The 27,937-nt window shown below is 44.7% G+C and overlaps 1 protein-coding gene across 1 annotated transcript in view; it reads right to left on the reverse strand.

Annotated features, from left to right (window-relative positions):
* Nucleotides 1-10,244: 10,244 nt before the first annotated feature.
* LOC139389601 (substance-P receptor-like) overlaps nt 10,245-27,937 on the reverse strand; it is a 40,754-nt gene continuing 23,061 nt past the window's right edge. Inside the window, exons 3-5 of the mRNA XM_071136445.1 lie at nt 18,288-18,438; nt 15,201-15,397; nt 10,245-12,646 (exon numbers count right to left, since the gene is read on the reverse strand). Coding sequence (XP_070992546.1) covers nt 12,268-12,646; nt 15,201-15,397; nt 18,288-18,438 — 727 coding nt within the window. The 3' untranslated portion in view covers nt 10,245-12,267. The remainder of the gene's footprint in view (nt 12,647-15,200; nt 15,398-18,287; nt 18,439-27,937) is intronic.

Genomic DNA, 27,937 nt, shown 5'->3' on the forward strand with positions numbered 1-27,937 from the left:
CTTACGGGTGAGTCCGCGATCCATAAAGTTCCCAGCTGTGCCTGAATCGACTAGCGCCTTATGCTGGAGAGAGGGAGAAAATTCAAGGGAAAAAAATAATACAAACATGTGACCAACAGGGGGCTCTGGGTGAGTTTGATGCTGACTCACCTGGGGTGACCGAGAAGTGTTCTGCCTGCCCTCTCGACTCCCAGACGGGCTCCTACAGCACCGGTCGGAAGTGTGTCCTCTCTGACCACAGCTGGTGCAGGAGGAGCCTCCTCCTCCGGTACCCCTTGAAGCGGCCCCCTCTAACTCCATAGGAATGGGAGCGGGAGGGCTAGGAGGTGGAACTGACAGGACCCTTTCTGAACGCCCGTGGGCAGCTAGTAGATTGTCCAGCCGGGTTGACATGTCTATGAGTTCGTCGAAGGAGAGAGTGGGCTGCCGACAAGCTAGCTCCATGCGGACGTCCTCCCGTAGGCTGCACCAGTAGTGGTCCATCAGCATCCTGTCATTCCACCCAGCCCCAGCGGCCAAGGTCCGGAACTCCAAAGCAAAGTTTTGCGCGCTCCTCGTCTAATGCCTAAGGTGGAATAGCCCCTCACCCGCCGCTCGGGATAGTGATCCTTCGCCGAGTCTGGACCATTTCAGACAGCGTTGGCCAACTCCAAGGCTCAGCCCGTCAGGCAGGAGACAAGGACGGTCACACTCTCCTCGCTCGAAGGAGTCGGCCTCACGGTAGCCAGGTACAACTCGAGCTGGAGTAAAAACCCCTGGCACCCAGCCTCCACTCCATCGTACTCCCTCGGGGGCGCAAGACGAAGTGCGCTGGAGCCGGACGCCGCCGGAGGAGTGGGTTGACTCGTCGGAGGAGCTGGAGGTGAGGTGGAGAGACCACTCCTCTTCCATCGGTCCATTTTCTCCATCATCTGGTCCATCGCCGACCCAATCCGATGGAGGATGGTCGTATGATGGAGGACGCGGTCCTGCATCGATGGAAGGGGGGTGGCCGCTGCTCCTGCTGACTCCATTCTTTGGTGCGGGCTTCTGTAACGCACTAGGCGTAGTGGGTGCGGAGTCAGGCGCAGGAGGCAGAAGGTACGGAATAATGCTTTTATTCCGGCACAGAGAAAATCGTACACGCCAATACCGGGCGCACAGTAGACTGGTGATGACGACCACCGAGCGCCGCCCGAACAGGAAGAGAAGCCACCTTCGGTAGGAGTTGTGACAAATACGCCTTCTGGAGTGGCCCAGTCATAGTCCTGACCTCAACCCAATTGAGATGCTGTGGCATGACCTCAAGAGAGCAGTTCACAAACATCCTAAGAATATTGCTGAGCTGAAACAGTTTTTTAAAGATTAATGGTCCAAAATTCCTCCTGGCTGTTGTGCAGGTCTGAACTACAGAAAACGTTTGGTTGAGGTTATTGATGCCAAAGAGGGTCAACCAGTTATTAAATCCATGGGTTAACATACTTTTCCCACCCTGCACTGTGAATGTTTACACAGTGTGTTCAATAAAGACTTGAACATTTATAATTGTGTGTTATTAGTTTAAGTAGACTGTGTTTGTCTATTGTTGTGACCTAGTAATTTTACTCCTCTCCCCTGTAACTATTCCCCAGGTCGTTGCTGTAAATGAGAATGTGTTCTCATTCAACTTACCTGGTAAAATAACGATAAAATAAATAAAAAGATGAAGATCAGATCAAATTTTATGACCAGTTTATGCAGAAATCCAGGTATTTCCAAAGGGTTTACATACTTTTTCTTGCCACTGTAACTTAAGTCCACGAGTGACAGTAGAAATCCAGGTTGAATGTGAAATAAGTGTTGGCAATTAGGCTACCAATTACTTGAACTAGATCCACTGTGGGAGCTGCAGGTAACCGGCAAAATAAAGGAAACACTTGAGTAAATGAGGGATACAAAATATATTGAAAGCAGGTACTTCCACACAGATGTGGTTCATGAGTTAATTAAGCAATAAACATTGCATAATACTTAGGATCATGAATTAAAACGCCAGGTTACGCATTATTTTGTCTACCATGGCTAGAAGAAAAGATTTCAGTGACTTTGAAAGAGGCGGTCTCAAAGGAGGGGGTTTAAAGGGTGTGTGTGTGTATGTGTCTGGGTCTCAGTCATCAGATCTCATCCCAATGGAATGCTTATGGGAGATTGGACCGGCACCTATGACAGCGTTTTCCATCATCATCAACAAAATACCAAATTATGGATTTTCTCACAGACTAATGGTGACACACCCCTCCAATAGAGTTCCAGACACTTGTAGAATCTATGCCAAGGTGCATTAAAGCTGTTCTTGAGGGCCACCCGGGTGGCGCAGTGGTTAAGGCCACTGAGTCCCTGGGTTCGCGCCCAGGCTCTGTCGTAACCGGCCGCGACCGGGAGGTCCGTGGGGCGATGCACAATTGGCCTAGCGTCGTCCGGGTTAGGGAGGGCTTGGTCGGTAGGGGTGTCCTTGTCTCATCGCGCACCAGCGACTCCTGTGGCGGGCCGGGCGCAGTGCGCGCTAACCAAGGTGGCCAGGTACACAGTGTTTCCTCCGACACATTGGTGCGGCTGGCTTCCGGGTTGGATGCACGCTGTGTTAAGAAGCAGTGTGGCTTGGTTGGGTTGTGTATCGGAGGACGCATGACCTTCAACCTTCGTCTCTCCCGAGCCCGTACGGGAGTTGTAGCGATGAGACAAGATAGTAGCTACTACAACAATTGGATACCACAAAATTGGGGAGAAAAAGGGGTAATTTTTTTTTTAAAAGCAACAAAAAAAAGCTGCTCTTGCAGTTCCTCTCAAGCTCTGTAAGGTTGCATGGGGAGCAGCGCTGCACAACTAAGTCTCTCCAGAGATGTTCACTGAGTTCAAGTCTGGGCTCTGGCTGGGCAACTCAAGGACATTCAGAGACTTGTCCCAAATCCATGCTTGCATTGTCATGGCTGTGTGCTTAGGGTCGTTGTCCTGTTGGAAGGTGAACCTTCCCCCATGTCTGAGGTCCTGAGCGCTCAGGAGCAGGTGTTCATCAAGGATTTCTCTGTGCTTTGCTCTTTTCATCTTTCCGTCGACCCTGACTTGTCTCCCAGTCCCTGCCACTGAAAAACATCCCCAGAGCATGATGTTGCCACCACCATACTTCACCATAGAGATGGTGCCAGGTTTCCTCCAGATGTTACACTTGGCATTCAGACCAAAGAGTTCAATCTTGGTTTCATCAGACCGGAGAATCTTGTTTCTCATAGTCTGCGTCCTTTAGGTGTCTTTTGGCAAACTCCAAGAGGGCTGTCATGTGCCTTTTACTGAGGAGTGGCTTCCCTCTGGCCACTCTACCATAAAGGCCTGATTGGTGGAGTGCTGCAGAGATGGTTGTCCTTCTGGAAGGTTCTCCATCTCCACAGAGGAATTCTGAAGCTCTGTCAGAGTAACCATCGGGTTCTTGGTCACCTCCCTGACCAAGGCCCTTCGCCCCTGATTGCTCCCTGACCAAGGCCCTTCACTCCCGATTGCTCAGTTTGGCCGGGCGGCCAGCTCTAGGAAGAGTCTTGGTGGTGCGAAACTTCTTCCATTTAAGAATGATGGAGGCCACTGTGTTCTTGGGGACCTTCAATGCTGCATCATTTTTTGGGGACCCTTCCCCAGATCTGTGAGTCGACACAATCCGGTCTCGGAGCTCTACGGACAATTACTTCGACCTCATGGCTTGGTTTTTGCTCTGACATGCACTGTCAACTTTGGGACCTTATATAGACAGGTGTGTGCCTTTCCAAATAATGCCCAATAAATTGAATTTACCACAGGTGAACTCCAATCAAGTTGTAGAAACATCTCAAGGATGATAAATGGAAACAGGGTACCCCTGAGCTCAAATTTGAGTCTCATATGTAAATAAGGTATTTCTGTTTTTTGTTTTTTTACAATTGCAAAAAAAATCTAAAAACCTGTTTTCTCTTTGTCATTATGGGTTATTGTGTAGATTTATGAAGAAAACTTTTATTTTAATCAATTTTAGAATAAAGCTGTAACGTAACAAAACGTGGAAACGTCAAGGGGTCTGAATACTCTCCGAATGCACTTTATTGTATAAAATAAATACAAATACACTGGGCAGCACGTGTAAACACAGCCATAGAGCAGCCTACATCCATGTATCTGCTTTTTGTTGTTCTTGGTACCATGTGTATTTGAGAGCAAGAGTTTTCTTAATCTATCTCTTGTCGTTTGTGTGAGAGAGGGAAATCTAGTGTCTATAGTATATAGTATATAGGTGTACAGGTTCCCTATGCCTGCCCTTAAGACAGATGGACCTTCTTAGACATCTGCACGGTGTGACTTCCCCTTCCCTTCCCACTGGGGAAGGATGAAGTGTACAGACGGTTAGGTTTGTAACACCACCATCACATGCAGATGTACTACTACTGGCATGTTGTTAGATATTTTTTACCTGAGCAGAAGCAGACAGGTCATTTCAGTAATAGTGAGAAAGGAAGTCAAACTATTGATGAAAAAACAACATATAAATCATATGAATAAATCCTGAATAAGATAAGGTCAATAGTCGAACGACAGACACAGTTTGTCCCAACAAAAGGAGCCTTTATTGGGGGTTGTTGAATGTAAATGTACAGTATGTACATCGTTTGAGTGAACCACAACAGGGGAAACCCTTATGACAATCAGAGCAGAACATCTGAAGAGAGAAATACCATCTAACAACCCTCAGATCAAGTCCCATCTTATTCACATCAAGACAAGAGAGAGGAAGGAAGGGCGGACACTGGTACGAACATAAGAAGATCCACTTACACTGTGTGATCGCACAATAATGTATGATAATGGGAGATGATGTGCTTGATAAGGGAAAGCAGCACGAGAAGCCTAGCAGGCAAGTAGATGGTGACAGTCTTGTTTACACTGAACTGTGCTGGGGTCAGAACGCAATCATGTTTACATTACTGTGGAGCCAGCACGAGATATGGGTTGGAATATGTACCTCAATGCAGGGATGGGATATGCTACTGTACTCAAAATGTTACCTTTGTACACACTGATACATCGAGAAGATTGAAATACTGAACCTTTTCCCAGAAAACTGCCCTTTACTTCCTCATGCTAGCTAGCAGTAGCCACCGCAGCAATTTTGGAATGGCAGTGTCAGCCAACTCTTTTGTTGTTCAACGCGATGTGCCATTCCATAATGGCTCCTGTGGCTACTGCTAGCTAGCATGAGGCCGAAAAGGGCAATTTTCCAGGAAAACAAGCAGTATTTCAATCTTCTCAATGGAGGGAGCAGTGTGGATAAAGGTCAAATTCGGAGTACAGTGTCATATCCCTCCCTGCATTGAGGTACGTTTTCAGAACCATATCTCATGCCGGCTCCACGGTGTGTTAATGTAACCATGATTGGTTCCGACCTCTGTGCAGCTCAGTGTAAACAAGCGGAACGGTAGTATCGGTATCTTTTGGCAAGCAACAGTCATGTAGTGGAGTGAAACAAAGTCTCAGTGGAGAGCAGCTTCTCACAATCTCCTTACTGCTCTCCTACCACCTGCCACTCACACCGACACTAATCACTCCACGCTGCTCAGGCCGCTAAAGACACACACACACTCCTTCTCTAGGGGTGATCGTTGAAGAATCTAGCTAGTGCACTCAAGTTGTTTATTGGCTATCTCTCTCTATCAGACCCCCCCCCCCCTCCATCCCGCCTCTCTCTTTGAGTGAGGTGATATGCTTCTGAGAAGAAGTGAGATGAGTGAATGAAGAAAATCTGGATTTATTTACATGAGCTGCAGATCCGTCGGGAGCCACCGTGTTGGGGCCCAACGTGATAATCAATCTCAGCATGGACTCCTCTATACTCCCTCACCGTCTCCTCCCCTCTGTCAGTCTCTCTGTCTCCCTCTTCTCTTTCAATCTCTTCATGCTGTCAATATCATTTTGTATCTCATTGCCTATTCTTCTCATATCTGTCAACTTCACTTCTGTCTCCTAATGCATTTGTCACCAAGGCAATTTAAGTATTGGGCTGCGACTTGGTCGCTCTACAACCATGCAGGACTGCTCTTACAGGTTTATTCTTACATTTTCCTTGAAATAGGATGGAAACCTTTGTTATGGTCAGATGATTCTAAGACAAACTGCTTCCGGACAGCCAAGCCCGTCTGTGATTCCTTTTATAGTGCCCTACTTTTGACCAGGGCACATTAGGCTCTCATCAAAAGTAGTGCACTATGAAGGGACTAAGGTGCCATTTGGAACCTACCCTTACTTACAGATAAAGTACATGACCTATGAGTCACTCCTTTTCAGACAGGTCTACAGAGATGTGGACAGCCAGACTCTGGCCAGGCCCATGCAGATAGACTGGAGTTTAATACGCACAGACTGTCCTCTACTCTCCTTTTACAGACAGACAACAAAGGTCCAGTCCAAAGACAAATATGCTTCATCTGACACGAGGCGCTTCGCTCACTGCTCTCTTTCCTCTTCCTCTCCTCTCCTCTCCCCTGTCTGGTGAGGGCTCCACTGAAGGTCAGGAATTACAATGATGTAGAGACCAGACCGTGCTGCTCCCAGAGCTAACTTGCCTGTGATGTTTTAGTGATTCCCCAACATTATTTAGCTAAAGGCGCTATTTCTCTCCTACGGTCTGCAGGTTTGCTTTCGATTTATTCGTTATGAATTGATGTTTAAACTTTATCTAAACTGAAACATTGTTAGACTATTTGTGTGAAGCCATAATAAATACTACAGGGTACACTATTCCTGCCAAACTGATGGTGAATTAAAATGGTAGCTACAATAAAAGGTAACATTTATTCATAACATTAACACAATATTGAGCTGTACCTTGAAAACAACGAACAATATAGTTACACTTTAAAAGGCAAACAAACTCCAATAAACATCTGATAATGTAGATCAGAGATAGTGGTTGAGTGTAAAATAATACTGACTTTGTAAATACCTTTGATTGTTTTACTTATGAATCCTGCTAAAAAAATGTATTGATAATACTGTAATAAGTACCGTTCACAATGCTGACATAATAACTCCCAACAAGAGTAAGATATACACATGAAACACATGTCTGAAATAACACATAATAACACATATGAAAGCATGAAATGTCAAAGTGATACTTTAATACAGTGCAACATTCAGTGCAACATTTAGAATCCTCCCCCAGCCACTAAAAAATGTACTGCAAGAGGGTTCTCGATATTTTGGATATAGTTGCTGATAGTAGCCAGAGGAGGAGACTCCGCTAGAGGCTGTAATGTGGCACTGGCCTGTGATACATGTTGTGTTGTAACAGAGATCTCCCTCCATGGATGCTGCCTACTGGGCTAATAGTTCAGTCAGTGTAGTTGTCAGACAACGTATCAGAAATGTTCAACAGTGCCTCAGAGAAGTCAACCGCCTGACAAGAGAAATCCATTTGATAGATTAATGCAATAGAGAGATCAAAGTTGCATCGTGCCATTTCTCCCTCCGACAGCTTGTAAACCCCATCACAGCAGCTGTAATAGTTGAATATTGTCAACCGCTTTCATGGGATGTCTAGCTTGACAGTTACATTCAAAACAAAATGTACAACAGAGATCAACACAGACCTCACAAGCCAAGCCATGTATAGTAGCAAACAAGCAAGTGTTTGTAACATTACAGGAGGAAGTGAACTGGTATGATTGACAATTACATTTCAAAGAAACAACAATGTTATACTGTACATAAAGAACATCCCAAACATAACTGTACTATGTACAAAGAGGTCCACACAAGATATGAACTGCTCATTTAGCACTGTGTCAGAGAGCACTGTGTGTGCATCCCATGGCTACCTATTCCATATGGGGAATAGGGTTCCATTTGCAATGCAACTGTAACTGTGGTATACTATAAGCTGTGTGTGAGCTGCTGTCTAGCAGTACAGCTGGGACCATCAAAGCAGTAACCACTCAGGTCACTGCAGCAGAGATAAGCACATCTCATGGTGCGCTGCAGCAGCCAGGGTCCATCATGTAGATGGTAGACTCCTACATACAGGTAAGTGAAAAACACATCACACACACACACACTTACAACCATCTTTTTTTTTTTTTTTTTTACCTAACTGGGCATCACGTTTTAATGAATACAAACACTACCTCTGCAACAGACACACCATTTTAGAATTACTCTTACGACAAAAGAGATATCTTCTCTTTTTACCCTGTGTCTTTGCCTGTGTGCTTCTCTTTATGTGTGTGTGCAGTTGTTATGTCTCTCTCTCTGTTCCGTCTCTCTCTCTTTTCTTGTGGGTAATTAGTGTGATTGAGGAGTGATGGCACTGATGAGGACATTCACCCAGTTGAGTAGTCAGCCTGGCGCCAGCTCTCTCAGGAACAAGGCAAACTTATTGTCTCCATCACTACAGTGATCAAAACCAACACTGCTTTCTTAAACAACCTACCATCCAACCTGGAACATTGTCAATTAACAGATGGGTTTTGAATGCGGTTGATTACGCATTCAGTTGCCTGTCTTTGACAAAATCCCCACTTGAACCTGCCATCTGAAATGGAAAAACATTCTGCAGCATTTTGAAACTGAGTGTTTGGTCTATTTTTGGTTTTAGTATTCAGTCCGTATGTTGTCGGACTAACTGTAAGAGAGCAATGCCTTTTTAGCTAGACTAGTGTCTGTGCCTGGGAGAGCTTGTTTGCAGAGAATCACAGCCTGCCTGATTCCCCATGGTAAATTAATCAGTTGCAAGGCGTGTTTCATTCAGTTGCTGTCTACAGGAGTAATGGAATGTCTGGTGTATCCTGGCCTCTGTTTTACAGATTACTGGGCCCACTGAGACATGTAACTGTCAACACGCACACGCACACACACACACTCACACACACACGCACGCACACACACACGAATCATCCCATTAAAATGTAAATCATTGGGTGCGTAGAATATTTGCTTATCCCATTATAATTAGATAACTATTTTTTCTGCACTGTCACTCCTCAGTTACTGTCTCCGGTAGATATATTAGATATAGTAGATTATATTGTAGATTATATAGTGAATACAAATATAAACGCAACATACAACAATTTGTAAGATTTTACTGAGTTACAGTTCATATATGAGAAAATCAGTCAATTGAAATAAAACCATTAGGCCCTAATCTATGGATTTCACATGACTGGAAATACAGATATGTATCTGTTGGTCACAGATACAGTACCGTAAAAGAAAATGAGCCCCACAATGGGCCTCAGCATTTCGTCACAGTATTTCTGTGCATTCAAATTGCCATCGATAAAATGCAATTGTGCTTGTTGTCCGTAGCTTACGTCTGCCCATACCATAACCCCACCGCCACCATGGGGCACTCTGTTCACAATGTTGACATCAGCAAACCGCTCACCTACACAAAGCCATACACGTGGTCTGCTGTTGTGATTCCAGTTGGACGTAATGGCAAATACTCTAAAACAATGTTGGAGGCAGCTTATGGTAGAGAAATGAACATTAAATTCTCTGGTGGACATTCCTGCAGTCAGCATGTCAATTGCATGCTCCCTCAAAACTTGAGACATCTGTGGCATTGTGATGTGTGACAAAACTGCACATTTTAGAGTGGCCTTTTATTGTCCCGAGTACGAGGGGCACCTGTATAGTGATGATGCTGTTTAATCAGCTTCTTGATATGTCACACCTGTCAGGTGGATGGATTATCTTGGCACAGGAGAAATGCTCACTAACAGGGATGCCAATGCATTTGTACACAAAGTTTGAGAGAAATAAGCTTTTTGTGAGTATGGAATATTTCTGGGATATTTTATTTCAGCTCATGAAACATGGGACCTACACTTTACATTATGTGTTTATATTTTTGTTCAGTGTATATTCCACACTACCAATAAACTCACTCTTACAAGGCCCAGAGATATGAAGAAACAGGTGTTACTTGCCCCTCTGTTACCCCTCCTGTCCCCTCTGCCCTCTAGATCATGTTGACCCTCTGTTACCCCTCCTGTCCCCTCTGCCCTCTAGATCATGTTGACCCTCTGTTACCCCTCCTGTCCTCTCTGTCCTCTAGATCATGTTGACCCTCTGTTACCCCTCCTGTCCCCTCTGCCCTCTAGATCATGTTGACCCTCTGTTACCCCTCCTGTCCCCTCTGCCCTCTAGATCATGTTGACCCTCTGTTACCCCTCCTGTCCTCTCTGTCCTCTAGATCATGTTGACCCTCTGTTACCCCTCCTGTCCTCTCTGTCCTCTAGATCATGTTGACCTAGTGTGAACAGGCTGAAACTCCACATCAAACCTGCCGGAGATCTGAGATGACTACGGTGCTCATTTTACTCTGGTCAAAGTGTGTGTGGGGGTGTGCATGTGCATGCATGTGCATGTGTGTGTTGGAGGGTGAGTGTGCCTCTGTCTGATGTGAGAACAACTGTGGGTGTCAGTGTGTCTATTTGAGAATGTGTGATTGTGTGGGGATGTGTGTGCTGAACATCATACAATGTGTCATTGTGGGGTTTCAGATGGCAGGGTAGACAGGAACTGCTGTGACACATCAAGAATCATTGGACACAGCTCCTTCCTGCTGGACTCAGTCTCACACAGAGGTTGAATGCCAAATGACACCCTATTCCCTATTTAGTGTACTACTTTTGAACAGGGTCCATAGGACTCTGGTCAAAAGTAGTGCACTATAAAGGGAATAGGGTTCCATTTGAGACCCAGAGGTCTCATAAAGAGAGCACGGCCTCTAAGCTGCCTCCCTTCCTCTCATATCTGCATTATGCTAAGTATCCAGGCACATTTTCCCATCGCTAGTTACAAGAACTAACATCATCCCCGAAAACACAATCCAGCCTTTACTGTCAATAAGAGCATGCTGTATAAGAGTAAGTCCTCACAGTGCAGTTTCTCTGCCTCTGTAATCATACCACTTTTCTCTCCTGTTGTCTTGTACACAGCTGACTATCACTGTTCAGGTTAGGGTCTGTTTGTTCAGCTCTATCCCACATTATTCCACTGAAGTCTACATGCTGACATGACACCAGCTAAACACACCTCAGCCACAATAATCTGTTTCAAAGTGTGTGTCCTATGGAGTGTGGGCTTGTTAACCCTGGGCTCCACTATGGGGGCTGAGGAGATGCTACAGGAATGGCAGGCTTATCATATGTTTCTGACAAGCTGAGAAAACCACTGTACTGTGAGGACTGACTGTGCTTCCAGCACGGGGGCGGCAATCAAACGTTAATGCACCATTCAGAAGTACGGGTGGTAATATGAACTCATACACCACTGTGTGTGTGTGGTGAGTGGGTCCTTAGAAGCAAATGTCAATTGCTAAATAAGTATTGGATACATTCTGATAGTTGAAGGTGTGTGGATAGTGTGAATGTTATCGGGTTCAGTTAGTGCTGTGTCCTGTATTAACCTTGTACTGTATTGACCCAGTCTTATCCTGTATTGACCCAGTCTTGTCCTGTATTGACCCAGTCTTGTCCTGTATTGACCCAGTCTTGTCCTGTATTGACCCAATCTTGTCCTGTATTGACCCAATCTTGTCCTGTATTGACCCAGTCTTATCCTGTATTGACCCAATCTTGTCCTCTATTGACCCAGTCTTATCCTGTATTGACCCAATCTTGTCCTTTATTTACCCAGTCCTGTCTTGTATTGACCCAGTCTTGTCCTGTATTGACCCAGTCTTGTCTTGTATTGACCCAGTCTTGTCCTGTATTGACCCAGTCTTGTCCTGTATTGACCCAATCTTGTCCTTTATTTACCCAGTCCTGTCTTGTATTGACCCAGTCTTGTCCTGTATTGACCCAGTCTTGTCCTGTATTGACCCAGTCTTGTCCTGTATTGACCCAATCGTGTCCTGTATTGACCCAGTCCTGTCCCGAATTGACCCAGTCTTGTTACCCAGTCATGAACCCAGCTCTTACAATATCTCTCTGGGCTATAGCAGGTACCAGGCAGTGTGTCCTAGATATGCCTTCTTGCCTTAGTTTAAACCAAGGACCACTGGATAAGCGCACTGCCCTCTGAAGGGGAACCAACCAAGCCTCAGCCACAGGTGGTAGACTTGATGCCCAACATTCAAAAAAAGGACATTATGTAAATGGTCAAAGACAAACATGGATGGAATATATGTGCACACGCATGCATGCACACACATACACAAACACAGCCCCCATGGGCAGGTATAGTGAGATAGAGTGTTTAGCGGTGCCTGATTCTCCTCTCCCCTCTCTACTCAGGCAGGTTGTTGCTAGAGTAGAAGCTGGAGGTCTCCGACACATTCTTGGAGACACTGCGGGACGAGGAGCCGTTAGAGGTCAGGTCCAGAGAGGAGCACCTGGGTGCCGCTACTGCACACAACCCCCCTCCCCCTCCGCTAACCCCCTGCGCCTCGGACCCACACCCGGCCACAGATAGGGCCCCAAACCTGGGAGGCTCCAGGTCGTCGGCCACATGCAGCACGGAGGACACGTTGGTCTCCATGCGGCTGGCCTTGTACATGCTGGCCTGGGTCTGCAGGTAACGTGTGGACTTGAGCTCCAGACCCTCGTAGGAGCCGGTGGGGACACAGGGACAGCAGCTGAAGGCCTGCTTGAAGCCAGCTCGGAACCTAGGGAAGGACAGAGAGACATACAGACAGACAAATGGTTAGATAACAGAGGACATGCAGACAGACAGACAGACAGACAGACAGACAGACAGACAGACAGACAGACAGACAGACGAGATGTTCAAAAAAGGGGAAAGTAAAATGGCTGAAGACAGACGAAGAGGCAAGAATTTGTTGGAAAATGAGTGGAGAGGCAGATGTGGTTATGAATGTTAAAACTTCAAATGGATATTGCTGTGGAGAGAAGAGCACTGTATAATGATTCATGACTTAGACCCTAACAGTTCTCTAGCAGTGCAACTAACTCTCACATTTAAATGTTGTCTTGTAACGACACTCAGTCATAACCGAGTATGAAATAGGCATCTTTCAGAGACATATTTCAAAGACTTTTCAGACTTTTTTCGGACACCAGCTTGTTATTCTGAAAACCAATTGAAAGTTGGCTCTTCATAAAACTTTACCACCGCAGTGAATTATTCTGTGTTCGTAACCAAGTCGGAAGTGGGAATTTACCACCATAAAGTTAGATAGAGGACTCTAGATGGATAAAACCCATTTTGGCATGGACATTGCCTTTGAGGGCTTACAGAATTTAAAAGTAGTTAACTGGGTGGGCCTTCATTTGGGTGAAGGAAGGATCACATGATTCCCTCTGGGTCATCAGCCAATTAATTATACTCGTGAGCAAACATCCCATAACTGTTGTTGGTAGGACATCGGCAACTTGGCCTTTAAACCTGTTCAAACAACACACTCTAGCTGGCGGTATGCACCCTTTCAGTTTGTTTGCCAACTCATATAGGTAGTACAAAAATGTAATTGACTACTTCAAAAGGAAGATGGCCTCAATGGTGCTGCATGTGCGCTCACAGATACCATAATGGGACATGTATAAAGTTGATATTGCTATCCTTCTATATGTTTACAGCATACCACTGTGAAAAATCTATTGAACTGCCCTCTAACAGTCACGCCCTGATATGTTTCACCTGTCCTTGTGCTGGTCTCCACCCCCCTCCAGGTGTCACCCATCTTCCCAATTATCCCCTGGGTACTTATACCTGTCTGTGCCAGTTCAATTAGTTTGTTCATACCTACCAGCGTTTTTCCGTTGCGCCTGTCTGTGCTTTAGTGCCTGTTTTCTAGTTTCCCGGTTTTGACCATTCCTGCCTGCCCTGAGCCTGCCTGTCATCCTGTACCTTTGCCCCACTACTCTGGATTACTGACCTCTGCCTGTCCTGACCCTGAGCCCGCCTGCTGTTCCGGTGCCTTATACCCAATCTGGATTATATACCCCTGCCAGCCTTGACCTGTCGTTTGCATGCCCCTGTTTAAAGAATAAACTTTAATTTCTTCAACACTGTCTGCACCTGGGTCATACCTTAAAACATGATACTAACTGGTAATTACTAGTGAGAAACCTCTCTATCCTCCTTGAGCTCTGACTTCTCCCAAATGGTGACCTCTGACGTCACCTACTAAGGAAATGACCTTGATTTCAACATTTTCAGCATTTAACTATGAAACAGTATTTTTAAAAAGCTATTTATTGATATAGTTTTTGAAGACCATCATTTCTTTACGAGCCTGATAGCTGTACTTTTAGTTTATGGTTGACACAGCTTGTTGGCTATTAGCTAATCGGATGTTTCTCAGCAAGTGCACGTGAATGCATCCAATTGGTATTTACAACTTCACAACTGGTAAATTCCTACCTCCCGATTGGAGCTCAAGGATGATAGACAAGTTTCCTGCTAGTAATTACCAGTTGGAGGGCCGTTCAATTGTATTTTTTCCAGTCATATGTGATAAACACAGAATGATAGAGATCATCTTTATATATGTTCCATCATGGTGTCTGTGAGCGCACGGGCAGTGCCATTGAGGCCATCTCCATTCTGAAGTAGTCCATTTTCTACTTCTATTAATTGGCAAACTAAAAAGGTACATACTGCCTGCCATCTAGAGTGTATTGTTTGAACAGGTATAAAGCCATGGTTGGTGATTTCCTGCTACCTACAATTATGGAATGTTTGCTCACAAGTAGAATTTCTTGGCGGATCCCTCCTGATGAACCGGATGGAATCATCCCACCCAGCTGACTACTTTAAAATGGTGAAGCACTCAATGACAGTGTCCATACCATCTAACTCTATGGTGGTAGATTCACACTTCCCACTTGGTTACAAATGCAATATTAGACATCTGTCTTTCCAAAACAATTTTTAAATCATTAAAAAACTAACTCAGAGGTTTTACTATTATGTTTTACTATTATTATGCCATACCCAGGATGTCAACAAGTCATATGAGAGCAAGTGGTTGTTTTTCATGCAGGAATTCAAATAAGTATTTTTCATTTTGCCTTCACCACAGTGGTAAAAGTTATGAATAATACGTGCTGAACAGTCCATAACTTATAAATAATGCAATGAATAATCTATGTACATAATAAAAACAGGTGTTAAAGAGAATGATAAACAATTGTGTGTGTATGTGTGTGTGTGTTCGTGTGTAGTGTGTGTGCTTGTGTGTAGTGTAGTGTACCTACCTGTCGTTGAGACAGCAGTAGATGATAGGGTTGTACATGGTGGAGCTCATGGCCAGCCACATGACAGCCAGGTACACCTGTTGGATGTAGAGCGTCTCAAACAGGAGGGGGAAGAACAGGTGGAGCAGGAAATACACGTGGTAGGGCAGCCAGCAGAGAGAAAACGTACACACCACCACGATCATCATCTTCACCACCTAACACAGACAGACACAGATACCACAAAGGGTTGGGCTCAATTAATCCATTCCACAGATATTCTATTTAATTAGATCTAAATGTAATTCTGTGTTCAATTCAGTCATTCAGAAAGGGGACAAGACAGCAGAAAGAAAGTGGAAGACGGTGTATGTTAGAGCAAACATGTAGCTGTCCGTTGGGGAATGATGAGAGGAGTAGAGAGAGCTTGAAGCTCAGGGTGTCGTTGTGTTTATTTCATGAGTCATGGGGGAAGAAGTAAACATTGACCAACTTTCAACTCCTCCCTCTGTTTCTCTGACTTGACCTGAAGTTGATGCAGCAGAGTTGTTTGGGATGCGTTCCAAATGGAACCATGTTCCCTTTATAGTGCTAGGTATTCCTGGAAGCAAATCATTTACAAACATGACATGAGAATGTGTACATTTCTGAGGAAATGTCTAATTTAAAGTGTCTTTCAGTTTATTGATTGCCCTTCATAATTCTTCTTAAGGCTAGGCGTCCTGCTAGGCGTCCTGTCGACAACATCCGGTGAAATTGGAGGGAGCGCAATTCAAATAAATAACCGTAATATTAAGCATTTATGAACATACAAGTATCTTATATTGTTTAAAAGCTTAAATTATTGTTAATCTAACTGCATTGTCCGATTTACAATAGGCTTTACAGCGAAAGCATACCATGCGATTGTTTGAGAACCGCGCCTAACATCAACATATTTTTCAACCAGCACAGGCTTCATAAAATCACAAATAGCAATTAAATAAACCACTTACTTTTGAAAATCTTCCTCTGTTTGCAATTCCAAGGGTCCCAGCTACAACATGAATGGTCTTTTTGTTAGATAAAATCATCCTTCTTTATATCCCAGAAAGTCTGTATAGTTGGCGCCATCAATTTCAGCAATCCACTCGTTCAAAATGCAGACAAAGGAGTCCAAATAGTTACCGCTAAACTTTGTTCAAACAAGTCAAACTATATTTCTATGTAATCCTCAGGTATCCTGAAATGTAAATAAACTACAATATTTCATACAGAAAGAAGTATGTTCAATAAAAAAGTTAAATCGTCACACAGCGACAGACTGATTTTCCACTGGGACCAGGCTCGTTTTGGAAGAAACAAGCCAGAAACCTTAAACAAAGACTCTTGACATCTAGTGGAAACCTTAGGAATTGCAATCTGGGAGCTAGAATTGCATAGGACGTATAGCTTTCCATTATAAGAGCCTGGGACCTAAAAAAAAAAAAATGTGGTACACATACTAGACTTAGAAGTCAAAGTAGAAGTCAAAGTTAAAGTAGAGATAAACATAGAGGCATAGAGCTAGCCCCAGAAACCCAAGATACTGATACTACAAAATTCCCTAGGGTCTCATTGATGTACAGTTGCTGGCAGAGCATGTAAACCATAGGATGCATGTGTTCTATGATGTAAACCCATGCAAGGTTAATCAAATCAAATCTTATTGGCCACATACACATGGTTAGCAGATGTTATTGCAAGTGTAGTGAAATGCTTGTGCTTCTAGTTCCGACAGTGCAGCAATATCTAACTGCAGCCAACGTGAGTAGAACATTTAAACATGTTAACCTCGCAAGGCTGCCGGCCCAGAAGGCATCCCAAGCCGCGTACTCAGAGCATGCGCAGACCAGCTGGCTGGTGTGTTTACAGACATATTCAATCAATCACTATCCCAGTCTATTGTTCGCACATGCTTCAAGAGGTTCACCACTGTTCCTGTTCCCAAGAAAGCTAAGGTAACTGGCTGTTTAACAGTCTGATGGCCTTGAGATAGAAGCTGTTTTTCAGTCTCTCGGTCCCAGCTTTGATGTACCTCACCTTCTGGATGTTAACGGGGTGAACAGGCAGTGGCTCGGGTGGTTGTTGTCCTTGATGATCTTTTTGGCCTTCATGTGACATCGGGGGCTGTAGGTGGCCTGGAGGGCAGGTAGTTTGCCCCCGGTGATGCATTGTGCAGACCGCACCACCCTCTGGGGAGATTGCAGTTGTGGGCATCTGTAAAAGTTTGTGGGGGTTTTAGGTGACAAGACAAATTTTTTCAGCTTCCTGAGGTTGAAGAGGCGCTGTTGCGCCTTCTTCACCTCACTGTCTGCGTGGATGGACCATTTCAGTTTGTCCGTGATGTGCACACCAAGGAAATTAAAACTTTCCACCTTCTCCACTGCCGTCCCGTCGATGTGGATAGGGGGGATGCTCCCTCTGCTGTTTCCTGAAGTCCACGATTGTCTCCTCTGTTTTGTTGACGTTGAGTGAGGGGTTATTTTCCCGACACCCCACTCAGAGTGCCCTCTCCTCCTCTCTGTAGGCTGGCTCAACGTTGTTTGTAATCAAGCCCACTACTGTTGTGTCATCTGCAAACTTGATGATTGTGTTGGAGGCGTGCATGGCCCCAGTGTTGCGGATCAGCGAAGTGGAGATGTTGTTTCCTACCTCCACCACCTGGGAATGGCCCGTCAGGAAGTCCCGGACCAAATTGCACAGGGCGGGGTTGAGACCCAGGCCCTCAAGCATAATGATGAGCTTAGAGGATACAATGGTGTTGAATTCGGAGCTATAGTCAATGTTCAGCATTCTTACATAGGTATTCCTTTTGTCCAGATGGGATTGTGCAGTGTGATGGCGATTGCATCGTCTGTGGACCTATTGGGGTGGTAAGCAAATTGAAGTAGGTCTAGGGTGACAGGTAAGGTGGAGGTGATATGATACTTTACTAGTATCTCAAAGCACTGTACTGAATGATGTCACAGCCTGCCTCTTACCAAGCCCCGCAGTACATCTTTACCCTACAAAACTCATAATTGGAACCTTGCATTTGGCTATGAGCAAGTACACCCAGGCTTATAGTATCTTTATACTGTACTGTACCTTGCGTTTGGCAGTGAGCTGTTCCTTGTAGCGGTCAGAGGAGTCTCCAGGTATGTTACTGGCCCAGAGGGTGAGGCCCACCACCAGGTAGGCACAGCCCATCACCAGCAGAGGCAGGAAGTAGATCAGCACAGTCACACATACGTAGTACCTACAGGACAGGAAGGGAAAGACAAGATCAGCATGCAGTGCTGTCACAATTTACCAACAGGACAGGGGAAGAAGATCTGCACAGTCACACACACATAGTGCATACAGGACAGGACAGGGGAGACCAGAGGAGAGCAAGGCAGACACAGAGGAAAGCCGTGAATGATGACGTACAGTCTAAAGCAGAGATCAGGCAGGTGTGTGGGTTCCGATGGGATACAGATGGGGTAACTGTATCTTTATGTAAGGTGTAACAATAATACAATATAAATAAGGGCTTCCTTTAGGAAGCAAATACATCAAATGCAAATATTCTGTGCTCATTTTTGGATATTTAAATGGGAAAGAAACAAACCCCAGCCCATTATGCATCATACCAGCTATATTTCTATATTTTTGAAAGTTATAAATATTGAAGACTTGATTGCTGACATGCAAAACATTTTGGGACTATATCAACAATGGACTAATGAAAGAAATACTTAAAGATTTTTGATGGTTGGAATTGTCCTATAAAATGTTAAATATGAGCGTGTGTGTGTGTGCTTGTTCATGTGGAGAGGGGACACCCCTCATCTCCAGTGAACTTCCATTTAATTCGCTGCACACAGCATGGCTGAGACTCACAGGCCATTTCCTTGGTAATTAACTACAATTATGATAATCAGATAGAACGCCCAGGAGGACAGGGACACATCAGCCTTCAGGCCCTCATACAGTACCTGCCTACTGAGCCAAATGCAGATCAAACATGGCCCACACAGCACACAAGGCATACGAAATGAGCTCAAAGAGAGAGAAGCTGTAATTCAACCAATTGACTATGAGGCTGAACTTTTTCATGCACCTTTTTCCTCAAATGTTTTTCTTTTCCAAAAACCTTTGTTGTACCTTTTTGTTCTCCTGGGATGCATGCAGTGTTTTCGTTTTTAAGGGATTGTGGAAAGCATCTGTTTGTGTTTGCGGAGTAAGCCAATATTAGAGGCATTCACAGCCTATTTGGAGTGGTTACAACAGTGACATGTTTGGGAATTGCATGAGAGAGTACAGGCAGTACATTGGTAATGGCTGGGCTCCTGTAAAGACTTCCACTGACTTTGTTGTCTGGGATGTGTGAAATTGGTTGTCACAGTTTACCACTTTCTGTTTGTAAATAACACACTAGGAGGGAGCAACTAATTACATTAGAAGGAGAACAGGTAGGCAGCACTTGTATTTAATTTATATTTCTCAGATAAAGACCTGTTTCATTTGTGAGCAAATGAGAAAAAGAAGACAATAACAAACAACATTGTCATATTTTCATCCCTCCCTCCCTCCCTCCCTCCCTCCCTCCCTCCCTCCCTCCCTCCCTCCCTCCCTCCCTCCCTCCATCTCTCTCTCTCTCTCTCTCTCTCTCTCTCTCTCTCTCTCTCTCTCTCTCCCCCCATCTCTCCCTCTCTCTCTCTCTCTCTCTCCCTTTCTCTCTCAACATGAAAGAATGTGCCAGTGTTCCAAATCTCAACCTATTCCCCATATAGTGCACTACTTTTGGTAAATTGTCAAATGTAGTGCACTACATAGGGAATACGATACCACGTGGGACACATTCGGACGGCCATGTAAATATGGACACGTAAATATAATGTGCATATCAGGCCAGGTTTTCTATTCTCACCCTGTCAGCATCCCGGAGTCGCCTCTTCACTATCGAAGCTGAGACTGGTGTTTTGCGGGTACTACTTAATGAAGCTGCCAGTTGAGGAATTGTGAGGCATCTGTTTCTCAAACTAGACACTAATGTACTTGCCCTCTTGCTCAGTTGTGCACCGGGGCCTCCCACTCCGCTTTCTATTCTGGTTAGAGCCAGTTTGCGCTGTTCTGTGAAGGGAGTAGTACGCAGCATTGTATGATATCTTCAGTTTCTTGGCAATTTCTCTCATGGAATAGCCTCCATTTCTCAGAACAAGAATAGACTGACGAGTTTCAGAAGAAAGCACTTTGTTTCCGGCCATTTTGAGCCTGTAATCGAACCCACAAATGTTGAGGCTCCCGATACTCAACTAGTCTAAAGAAGGCCAGTTTTATTGCTTCTTTAATCAGATCAACAGTTTTCAGCTGTGTTTAAAATGATAAACTTGTATTAGCTAACACAATGTGCCATTGGAACACAGAAGTGATGGTTGCTGATAATGGGCGTCTGTATGCCTATGTAGATATTCCATTAAAAATCTGTTGTTTCTAGCTAGAATAGTCATTTACAACATTAACAATGTCTACACTGTATGTATGATCAATTTGATGTTATTTTAATGGACAAAATATGTGCTTTTCTTTCAAAAACAAGGACATTTCTAAGTGACCCCAAACCTTTGAACGGTAGTGTACATTCTGGTTAGAAACTAGTGTCTGTCTGAAGAACTGTCCGTACTTCCAGATGAGACTTTTGTGGATATTTGAGGCAATTTACAAAAATCATTGTGGCGTTGAGTATACACTCCCAGAATATGCAATGAGCCGGGCAGCTGCCTGCCTCCTGCTTGCCCTCTCCTCTCCTCTTCTCTCCTCCCACCTGCCCTGTGCCTCCTGCTCTCTGATCTGGCAGAAAACAAAAGAGAGTGTCTGGGAGCCTTCAAGTGTCTAGAAAAACATCCCTCCTCTGATGGATGGGGACTTGGAGGAATCAGAGGCTGTACTCTGTCACCAAACTGTCACACGACTGATATAAATAAAAACCCTGTCAGAGGAAGTCAAACTGGGGCAGAATAATACCCAGTGCATTAAAGCCCAATAGCCCATCCAGTAATATTCACCATGCACTTACTGCTCATGACTTTTCTGGCTTCACTTCCTGCCTGACTATCCAGCTGAGCCCTAGCCTGGATCTCAGTGTCTGTTGACTTCCTGCCTGAGTGTCCAGCCAAGCCCTAGCCTGGGTCTCAGTGTCTATTGACTTCTTGCCTGAGTGTCCAGCCAAGCCCTAGCCTGAATCTCAGTGTCTGTTGACTTCCTGCCTGAGTGTCCAGCCAAGCCCTAGCCTGGGTCTCAGTGTCTATTGACTTCTTGCCTGAGTGTCCAGCCAAGCCTTAGCCTGAATCTCAGTGTCTGTTGACTTCCTGCCTGAGTGTCCAGCCAAGCCCTAGCCTGGATCTCAGTGTCTGTTGACTTCCTGCCTGAGTGTCCAGCCAAGCCCTAGCCTGGGTCTCAGTGTCTATTGACTTCTTGCCTGAGTGTCCAGCCAAGCCCTAGCCTGAATCTCAGTGTCTGTTGACTTCCTGCCTGAGCGTCCAGCCTAGCCCTAGCCTGCATCTCAGTGTCTGGGTTCTGTTGTCTGGACTGCTGTTGTAATTCCTTTGACTATTCTGGGAAAAGAGAATGCGACCTGGGTGTCTGCAAAGGGAGATGAACGTAGTGGCTGAGGTAACATGACACCCTGCACAACACTGCTGGCTTACTCATCACAGACAAGCTTTTAAGGTACTCAACTTAGAGGAAGGGGGGGGGGGGGGCAGAGAGTACAGGGTGTGCTTGAATGGGATGGTCTGTGTGTGCGTCAATTTGTGTGTCTCTTTTTCTCTCTCTATTACTCCCTGTCCGTAGCTTTCTATTTCCCTCTCTCTCTCTTTCACTGTGTGTGTGTGTGTGTGAGAATGTGTGTCTAAAACTCTCTCTCTTTATGTGTGAATTTACGTAGGTCTGCGCGCAGCTGTTTGTGTTGGCTGTAATTGTCTGTGTGTGTGATCATACTTTCAGGAACTGAAACTGCGGTTAGTTTGTGACAACGCTAATTATACCCTCCCCTGTTGCCTTGCTCCCTAATCCCTGCTGGCTGAACGGGGGCCTCAACGATGGTGGCAGAGAGGCAGGAACAGCACACACAAACACACACACACACACACACAGACTGGGACTGGAAGATCTGACCAGGGGTCAGCCATAATTAGATGTAATTTACAGCAGTAGGCAGGCTGGCTGAATTACAACCACACCAAGGCTCTGATCACTTAGCCAGATGTGTCAGTGATTACAGTTTCATTAAAAAAGTAATGAGTGCCGCAGCAATTCTGACATGAACATTGTCATCGTCCTATTCATTACAAATGATTGCAATGTGGGAGGGTGGGAGCCTGGACAGCCAGGCTGAATGACAATGGCATTTGGAGACAAAGAAAGCAGCTCCTAAAACACTGGGGTGTTGATGTGCTGAGAGCGGAGGGACTGCTGTGATCAGAGCAGAGCTGGCCGATCTGTGTTTATCAGCCTGCTGGATGGCGGGAGGTAATGACTGCAAACAAACAAGTACATTAAAGGGCCACAGGTATGGGGAGCACTTTCCAGCTGTGAGAGTAAATGGACCTTACACGTACTAGAATCATTCCTCGTTTTCATAACCCCAGACTTAAACAGCTCCAGGAGGTTCTCTCTCCTCTCTCTCAGTCTCTGTCTCTTTCGCTCTCTCTCTGTTTCTCTCTCTGTCTCTCTCTCTCTCCTTCTCTGTCACTGTCTCTCGCTGTGTCTCTCTCTCTGTGTGTGTGTGTCTCTCTGTCTCTTTCTCGCTCTCGCTCTCTTTCTCGACGTCTCTCTCCTCTGTCACTGTCTCTCGCTGTATCTGTCTCTCTCTCTCTCTCACTCCCTGTCTCTCTCTTTCTCGCTGTCTCTCTCTCTCTCTGTCTGTCTCAATTCAATTCAAGGGCTTTATTGGCATGGGAAACATATGTTAACAAGAAAAAATACGTTTCAAATGTCAAATCATCATCATATACAGTGCTGTAAAGATGTGCAAATAGTGAAAGTACAAAAGGGAAAATAAATCAACATAAATATGGGTTGTATTTACAATGGTGTTTGTTCTTCACTGGTTGCCCTTTTCTTGTGGCAACAGGTCACAAATATGGCTGCTGTGGTGGCACACTGTGGTATTTCACCCAATAGATATGGGAGTTTATCAAAATGTGGATTTTTTTCAAATTCTTTGTGGATCTGTGTAATCTGAGGGAAATATGTGTCTCTAATATTGTCATACATTTGGCAGGAGGTTAGGAAGTACAGCTCAGTTCCCACCTCATTTTGTGGGCAGTGTGCACATAGCATGTCTTCTCTTGAGAGCCAGGTCTGCCTACGGCAGCCTTTCTCAATAGCAAGGCTATGCACACTGAGTCTGTACATAGTCAAAGCTTTCCTTAAATTTGGGTCAGTCACGGTGGTCAGGTATTCTGCCACTGTGTACTCTCAGTTTAGGGCCAAGAAGCATGCTAGTTTGCTCAGTTTTTTTTGTTGATTCTTTCCAATGTGTCAAGTAATTACCTTTTTGTTTTTGTCAAGATTTGGTTGGGTCTAATTGTGTTGCTTGTCCTGGGGCTCTGTGGGGTCTGTTTGTGTTTGTGAACAGAGCCCCAGGACCTGCTTGCTTAGGGGACTTCTCTGTAGGTGATGGGTTTGTTAAGGTTAGGGAATCGCTTCCTTTTAGGTGGTTGTAGAATTTAACGGCTATTTTCTGGATTTTGATAATTATCTGGTATCAGCCTAATTCTGCTCTGCATGCATTATTTGGTGTTTTACGTTACACTGTACATGGAGGATGTTTTCGCAGAATTCTGCATGCAGTCTCATTTTGATGTTTGTGCCATTTTGTGAATTCTTGTTTGGTGAGCAAACCCCAGACCTCACAACCATAAAGGGCAATGGGTTCTATAACTGACTCAAGTATTTTTTGCCAGATCCTATTTGGTATGCCAAACTTTATGTTCCTTTTGATGGCATTGAAGGCACTTCTTGTCTCTCAGATCGTCACAGCTCTGTGGAAGTTACCTGTGGCGCTGATGTTTAGGCCGAGGTATGTATAGTTTTTTGTCTGCTCTAGGGCAACGGTGTCTAGATGGAATTTGTATTTGTGGTCCTGGCGACTGGACCTTTTTTGGAACACCATTATTTTGGTCTTACTGAGATTTACTGTCAGGGCCCAGGTCTGACAGATTCTATGCAGAAGATCTAGGTGCTGATGTTGGCCCTCCTTGGTTGGGGACAGAAGCACCAGATCATCAGAAAACAGTAGACATTTGACTTCAGATTCAAGTAGGGTGAGGCCGGGTGCTGCAGACTGCTCTAGTGCCCTCGCCAACTCGTTGATATATATGCTGAAGAGGCTGGGGCTTAAACTGCATCCCTTTCTCACCCCCCGGCCCCATGGAAAGAAACTTGAAGAGAAGACTTTGCCTTCGTTCTGGTTTGTTTGTTTGTCAATAAGGGTATGCAGGGTGAATACGTGGTCTGCCGTACGGTAATTTGGTAAAAAGCCAATTTGACATTTGCCCAGTACATTGTTTTCACTGAGGAAATGTATCAGTCTGCTGTTAATGATAATGCAGAGGATTTTCCCAAGGTTGCTGTTGACGTATATCCCACAGTAGCTATTGGGGTCAAATTTATCTCCACTTTTGTGGATTGGGGTGATCAGTCCTTGGTTCCAAATTTTGGGGAATATGCCAGAGCTGAGGATGATGTTACGGAGTTTAAGTATAGCCAATTGGAATTTGTGGTCTGTATATTTTATCATTTCATTTAAGATACCATCAACCCCACAGGCTTTTTTCGGTTGGAGGGTTTGTATTTTGTCCTGTCGTTCATTCAATGTAATTGGAGAATCCAGTGGGTTCTGGTAGTCTTTAATAGTTGATTCTAAGATTTGTATTTGATCATGTATATGTTTTTGCCATTTGTTTCTTGTTAAATAGCCAAAAAGATTGGAGCAGTGGTTTATCCATACATCTCCATTTTGGAAAGATAACTCTTTGTGTTGTTTGTTTCGAGTTCTTCCCAGAAGTGGTTAGATTCTATGGATTCTTAAAATTACATTGAGATGATTTCTGACGTGTAGTTCCTTATTTTTCGATAGTGTATTTCTGAATTGTTTTAGCGATTCACCATAGTGAAGGCGTGGGCTCACACCATAGTGAAGGTGTAGGCTCACACCATAGTGAAGGTGTGGGCTCACACGATAGTGAAGGCGTAGGCTCACACCATAGTGAAGGCGTAGGCTCACACCATAGTGAAGGCGTGGGCTCACACCATAGTGAAGGCATAGGCTCAGGTTACCTGGGTCTCTATGTTTTTGGTTGGTGTAACGATTGTATTTGGGATGAGGTGAGGACCAAACCAAACTGATTGACATCAGGAAATTCAGCAGTCTGACCAGGCTGATCCGAGTCATTGCCTGGGTTTGGAGAGCCGCAACGAGATGGAAAGAAATGTTGACCAAGAATTCAGCCTCAGACAACTGTGTGGTGTGCACAAAGGCCAGGTCCAGAAAGTGCCAACAGATCATGAGTGACCTTCCATCCGAGCGGATAACACCAGCCAGACCATTTGAGTACACAACAGTGGACTTATTTGGACCGTATGAAGTCAAGGATGAGGTGAAAAAGAAAACCAAGCACAAGGTGTGGGGTATTGTCTTCTGCTGCATGGTATCCAGAGCTATACACACAGATGTTGTCAGTGACCAGTCGACTGAAGGCTTCCTACTGGCTTACCAAAGATTCACGGCACTGAGAGGGCATCCAAAGAAATTGTGGTCAGATCCTGGAAATAATTTTATTGGTGCCAGACCTGCCCTCAAAGAACTCTACCTCTTCTTGGATCAACTAAGTAAATCTGAGCTTGAAAATGAAGCTTCCAAGCATGGGACAGGATGGAGCTGGAAAATGCTGGAAAATGCTGGAAAATGCTGGAAAATGCACCCAGCAGACTCCCCTCACAGGAATGGAGCTGCAGAAGCAACTGTTCGTACTGTGAAGTGGGCTATGCACAACCTGGGAGGAGAAGGGCTCTTCACATGAAGTGAGTTTCAAACATTTCTCTACACAGCTGCTAACCTTGCCAATGAGAGGCCCATAGATGCAAGAACTCAAAGCCGGGAGGACTGCATAGAATACATCAGCCCAAATTCCCTTCTGCTTGGACGGATTGGACCCAGAGGAGATCTTGGATGCTTTGATTTTGAAAGCTACCCATACAAAATATTGAGAGCCTTCCAAACAGAAGTTGACCGGTTCTGGAGGAAGTGGAGTCAGTTAGCTGGGCCCAATCTATTTGTGAGGAGTAAATGGCACATGACACATAGATAACCCAAAGATAACCCAAAAACACAGGTGGAACTAAAAAAATTGAGCCAGGATTTCTGGAGGGACTACTTTTACATGCGCACCTGGCAGATAAGCATGGGTATAAAATGTTTGGGCTTAGCTTTGCTTGGGTCCTCAACATACAAACAGCTCATTGTTCAACCCTAAAGACGCAACTGGTATGTAATGTTTGGAATTATTTATTATGTTGCATCCAGTGCTTAGCACAATTTACATGTTTAACTCTGGTAGGAGTGTTGACTTCTTTTTTGTGGATATTTTCTGACTGCAGAAGTAATTGCTTGAAGTGCTAGATTAAATTGTTTAAATGTTTACTTTATTTATGCTGTGTTGCTGTGTCATGCATTGTTTATTGTGTAAAATAATGCATGTTTGTTCTCTGTTTAAGGTTATTAAACTATTCCCTATTCCTCTATCATTCAACTACTCTATTCAACAAATCAACTGTTTCAACATATTCAACAAATGGCATCAAAACCATAAAACACTAAAAAATAATTGAGTTGTGCCTTTGCATCCTTCACGTGTTGAGCAAGCTGTTTTCAAGTTTGGGCAGAGCTGAAATAATTATAACACCTAGACAACTTGACAGTTGGCACAATTTTTTAGTTCCACCCGTGTTTTGGGGTTATCTGCCCTCTTGAGGCCTGGAGTTCTTTAAAGGAAGAGCTGCCATTGTGCTCATGTTTTGAGTGTTCTGTTTTTTGATGCAACAATGACAAAGTGAAAACATTGTGGAAATTTATAAAAAATTTAAAAAAGAAATACATTATTTACACAAGTATTCAGACCATTTGCTATTGAGCTCAGGTGCATCATGTTTCTGGCCAAACTGAGTAACCGGGGGAGAAGGGCTTTGGTCAGGGAGGTGTCCAAGAACCCGATGGTCATTCTGACAGAGCTCCATAGTTACTCTGGAGATGGGAAAACCTTCCAGAAGGACAACCATCTCTGCAGCATTCTACCAATCAGGCCTTTATTGTAGAGTGGCCAGATGGAAGCCCCTCCTCAGTAAAAGGCACACGACAGCCCCCAGGCACCGAAAGGACTCTCAGACCATGAGAAACATGATTATCTGGTCTGATGAAACCAAGATTGAACTCTTCAGCCTGAATGCCAAGCGTCACGTCTGGAGGAAACCTAGCACCATCGCTACAGTGAAGCAGGTGGCAGCATCATACTCTGGGGGATGTTCTTCAGTGGCAGGGACTGGGAGACAAGTCAGGATTGAGGGGGAAAATGAACGGAGAAGAACATAGAGATCATTGATGAAAACCAGCTCCAGCGCTCTCAGGACCTCAGACTGGGGCAAAGGTTCACCTTCCAATAAGACAATGACCCAAAGCACACAACCAAGATAATGCAGGAGTGGCTTCGGGA

This window comes from Oncorhynchus clarkii, chromosome 30, assembly GCF_045791955.1.
Source record: "Oncorhynchus clarkii lewisi isolate Uvic-CL-2024 chromosome 30, UVic_Ocla_1.0, whole genome shotgun sequence".
Classification (NCBI taxonomy): domain Eukaryota; kingdom Metazoa; phylum Chordata; class Actinopteri; order Salmoniformes; family Salmonidae; genus Oncorhynchus; species Oncorhynchus clarkii.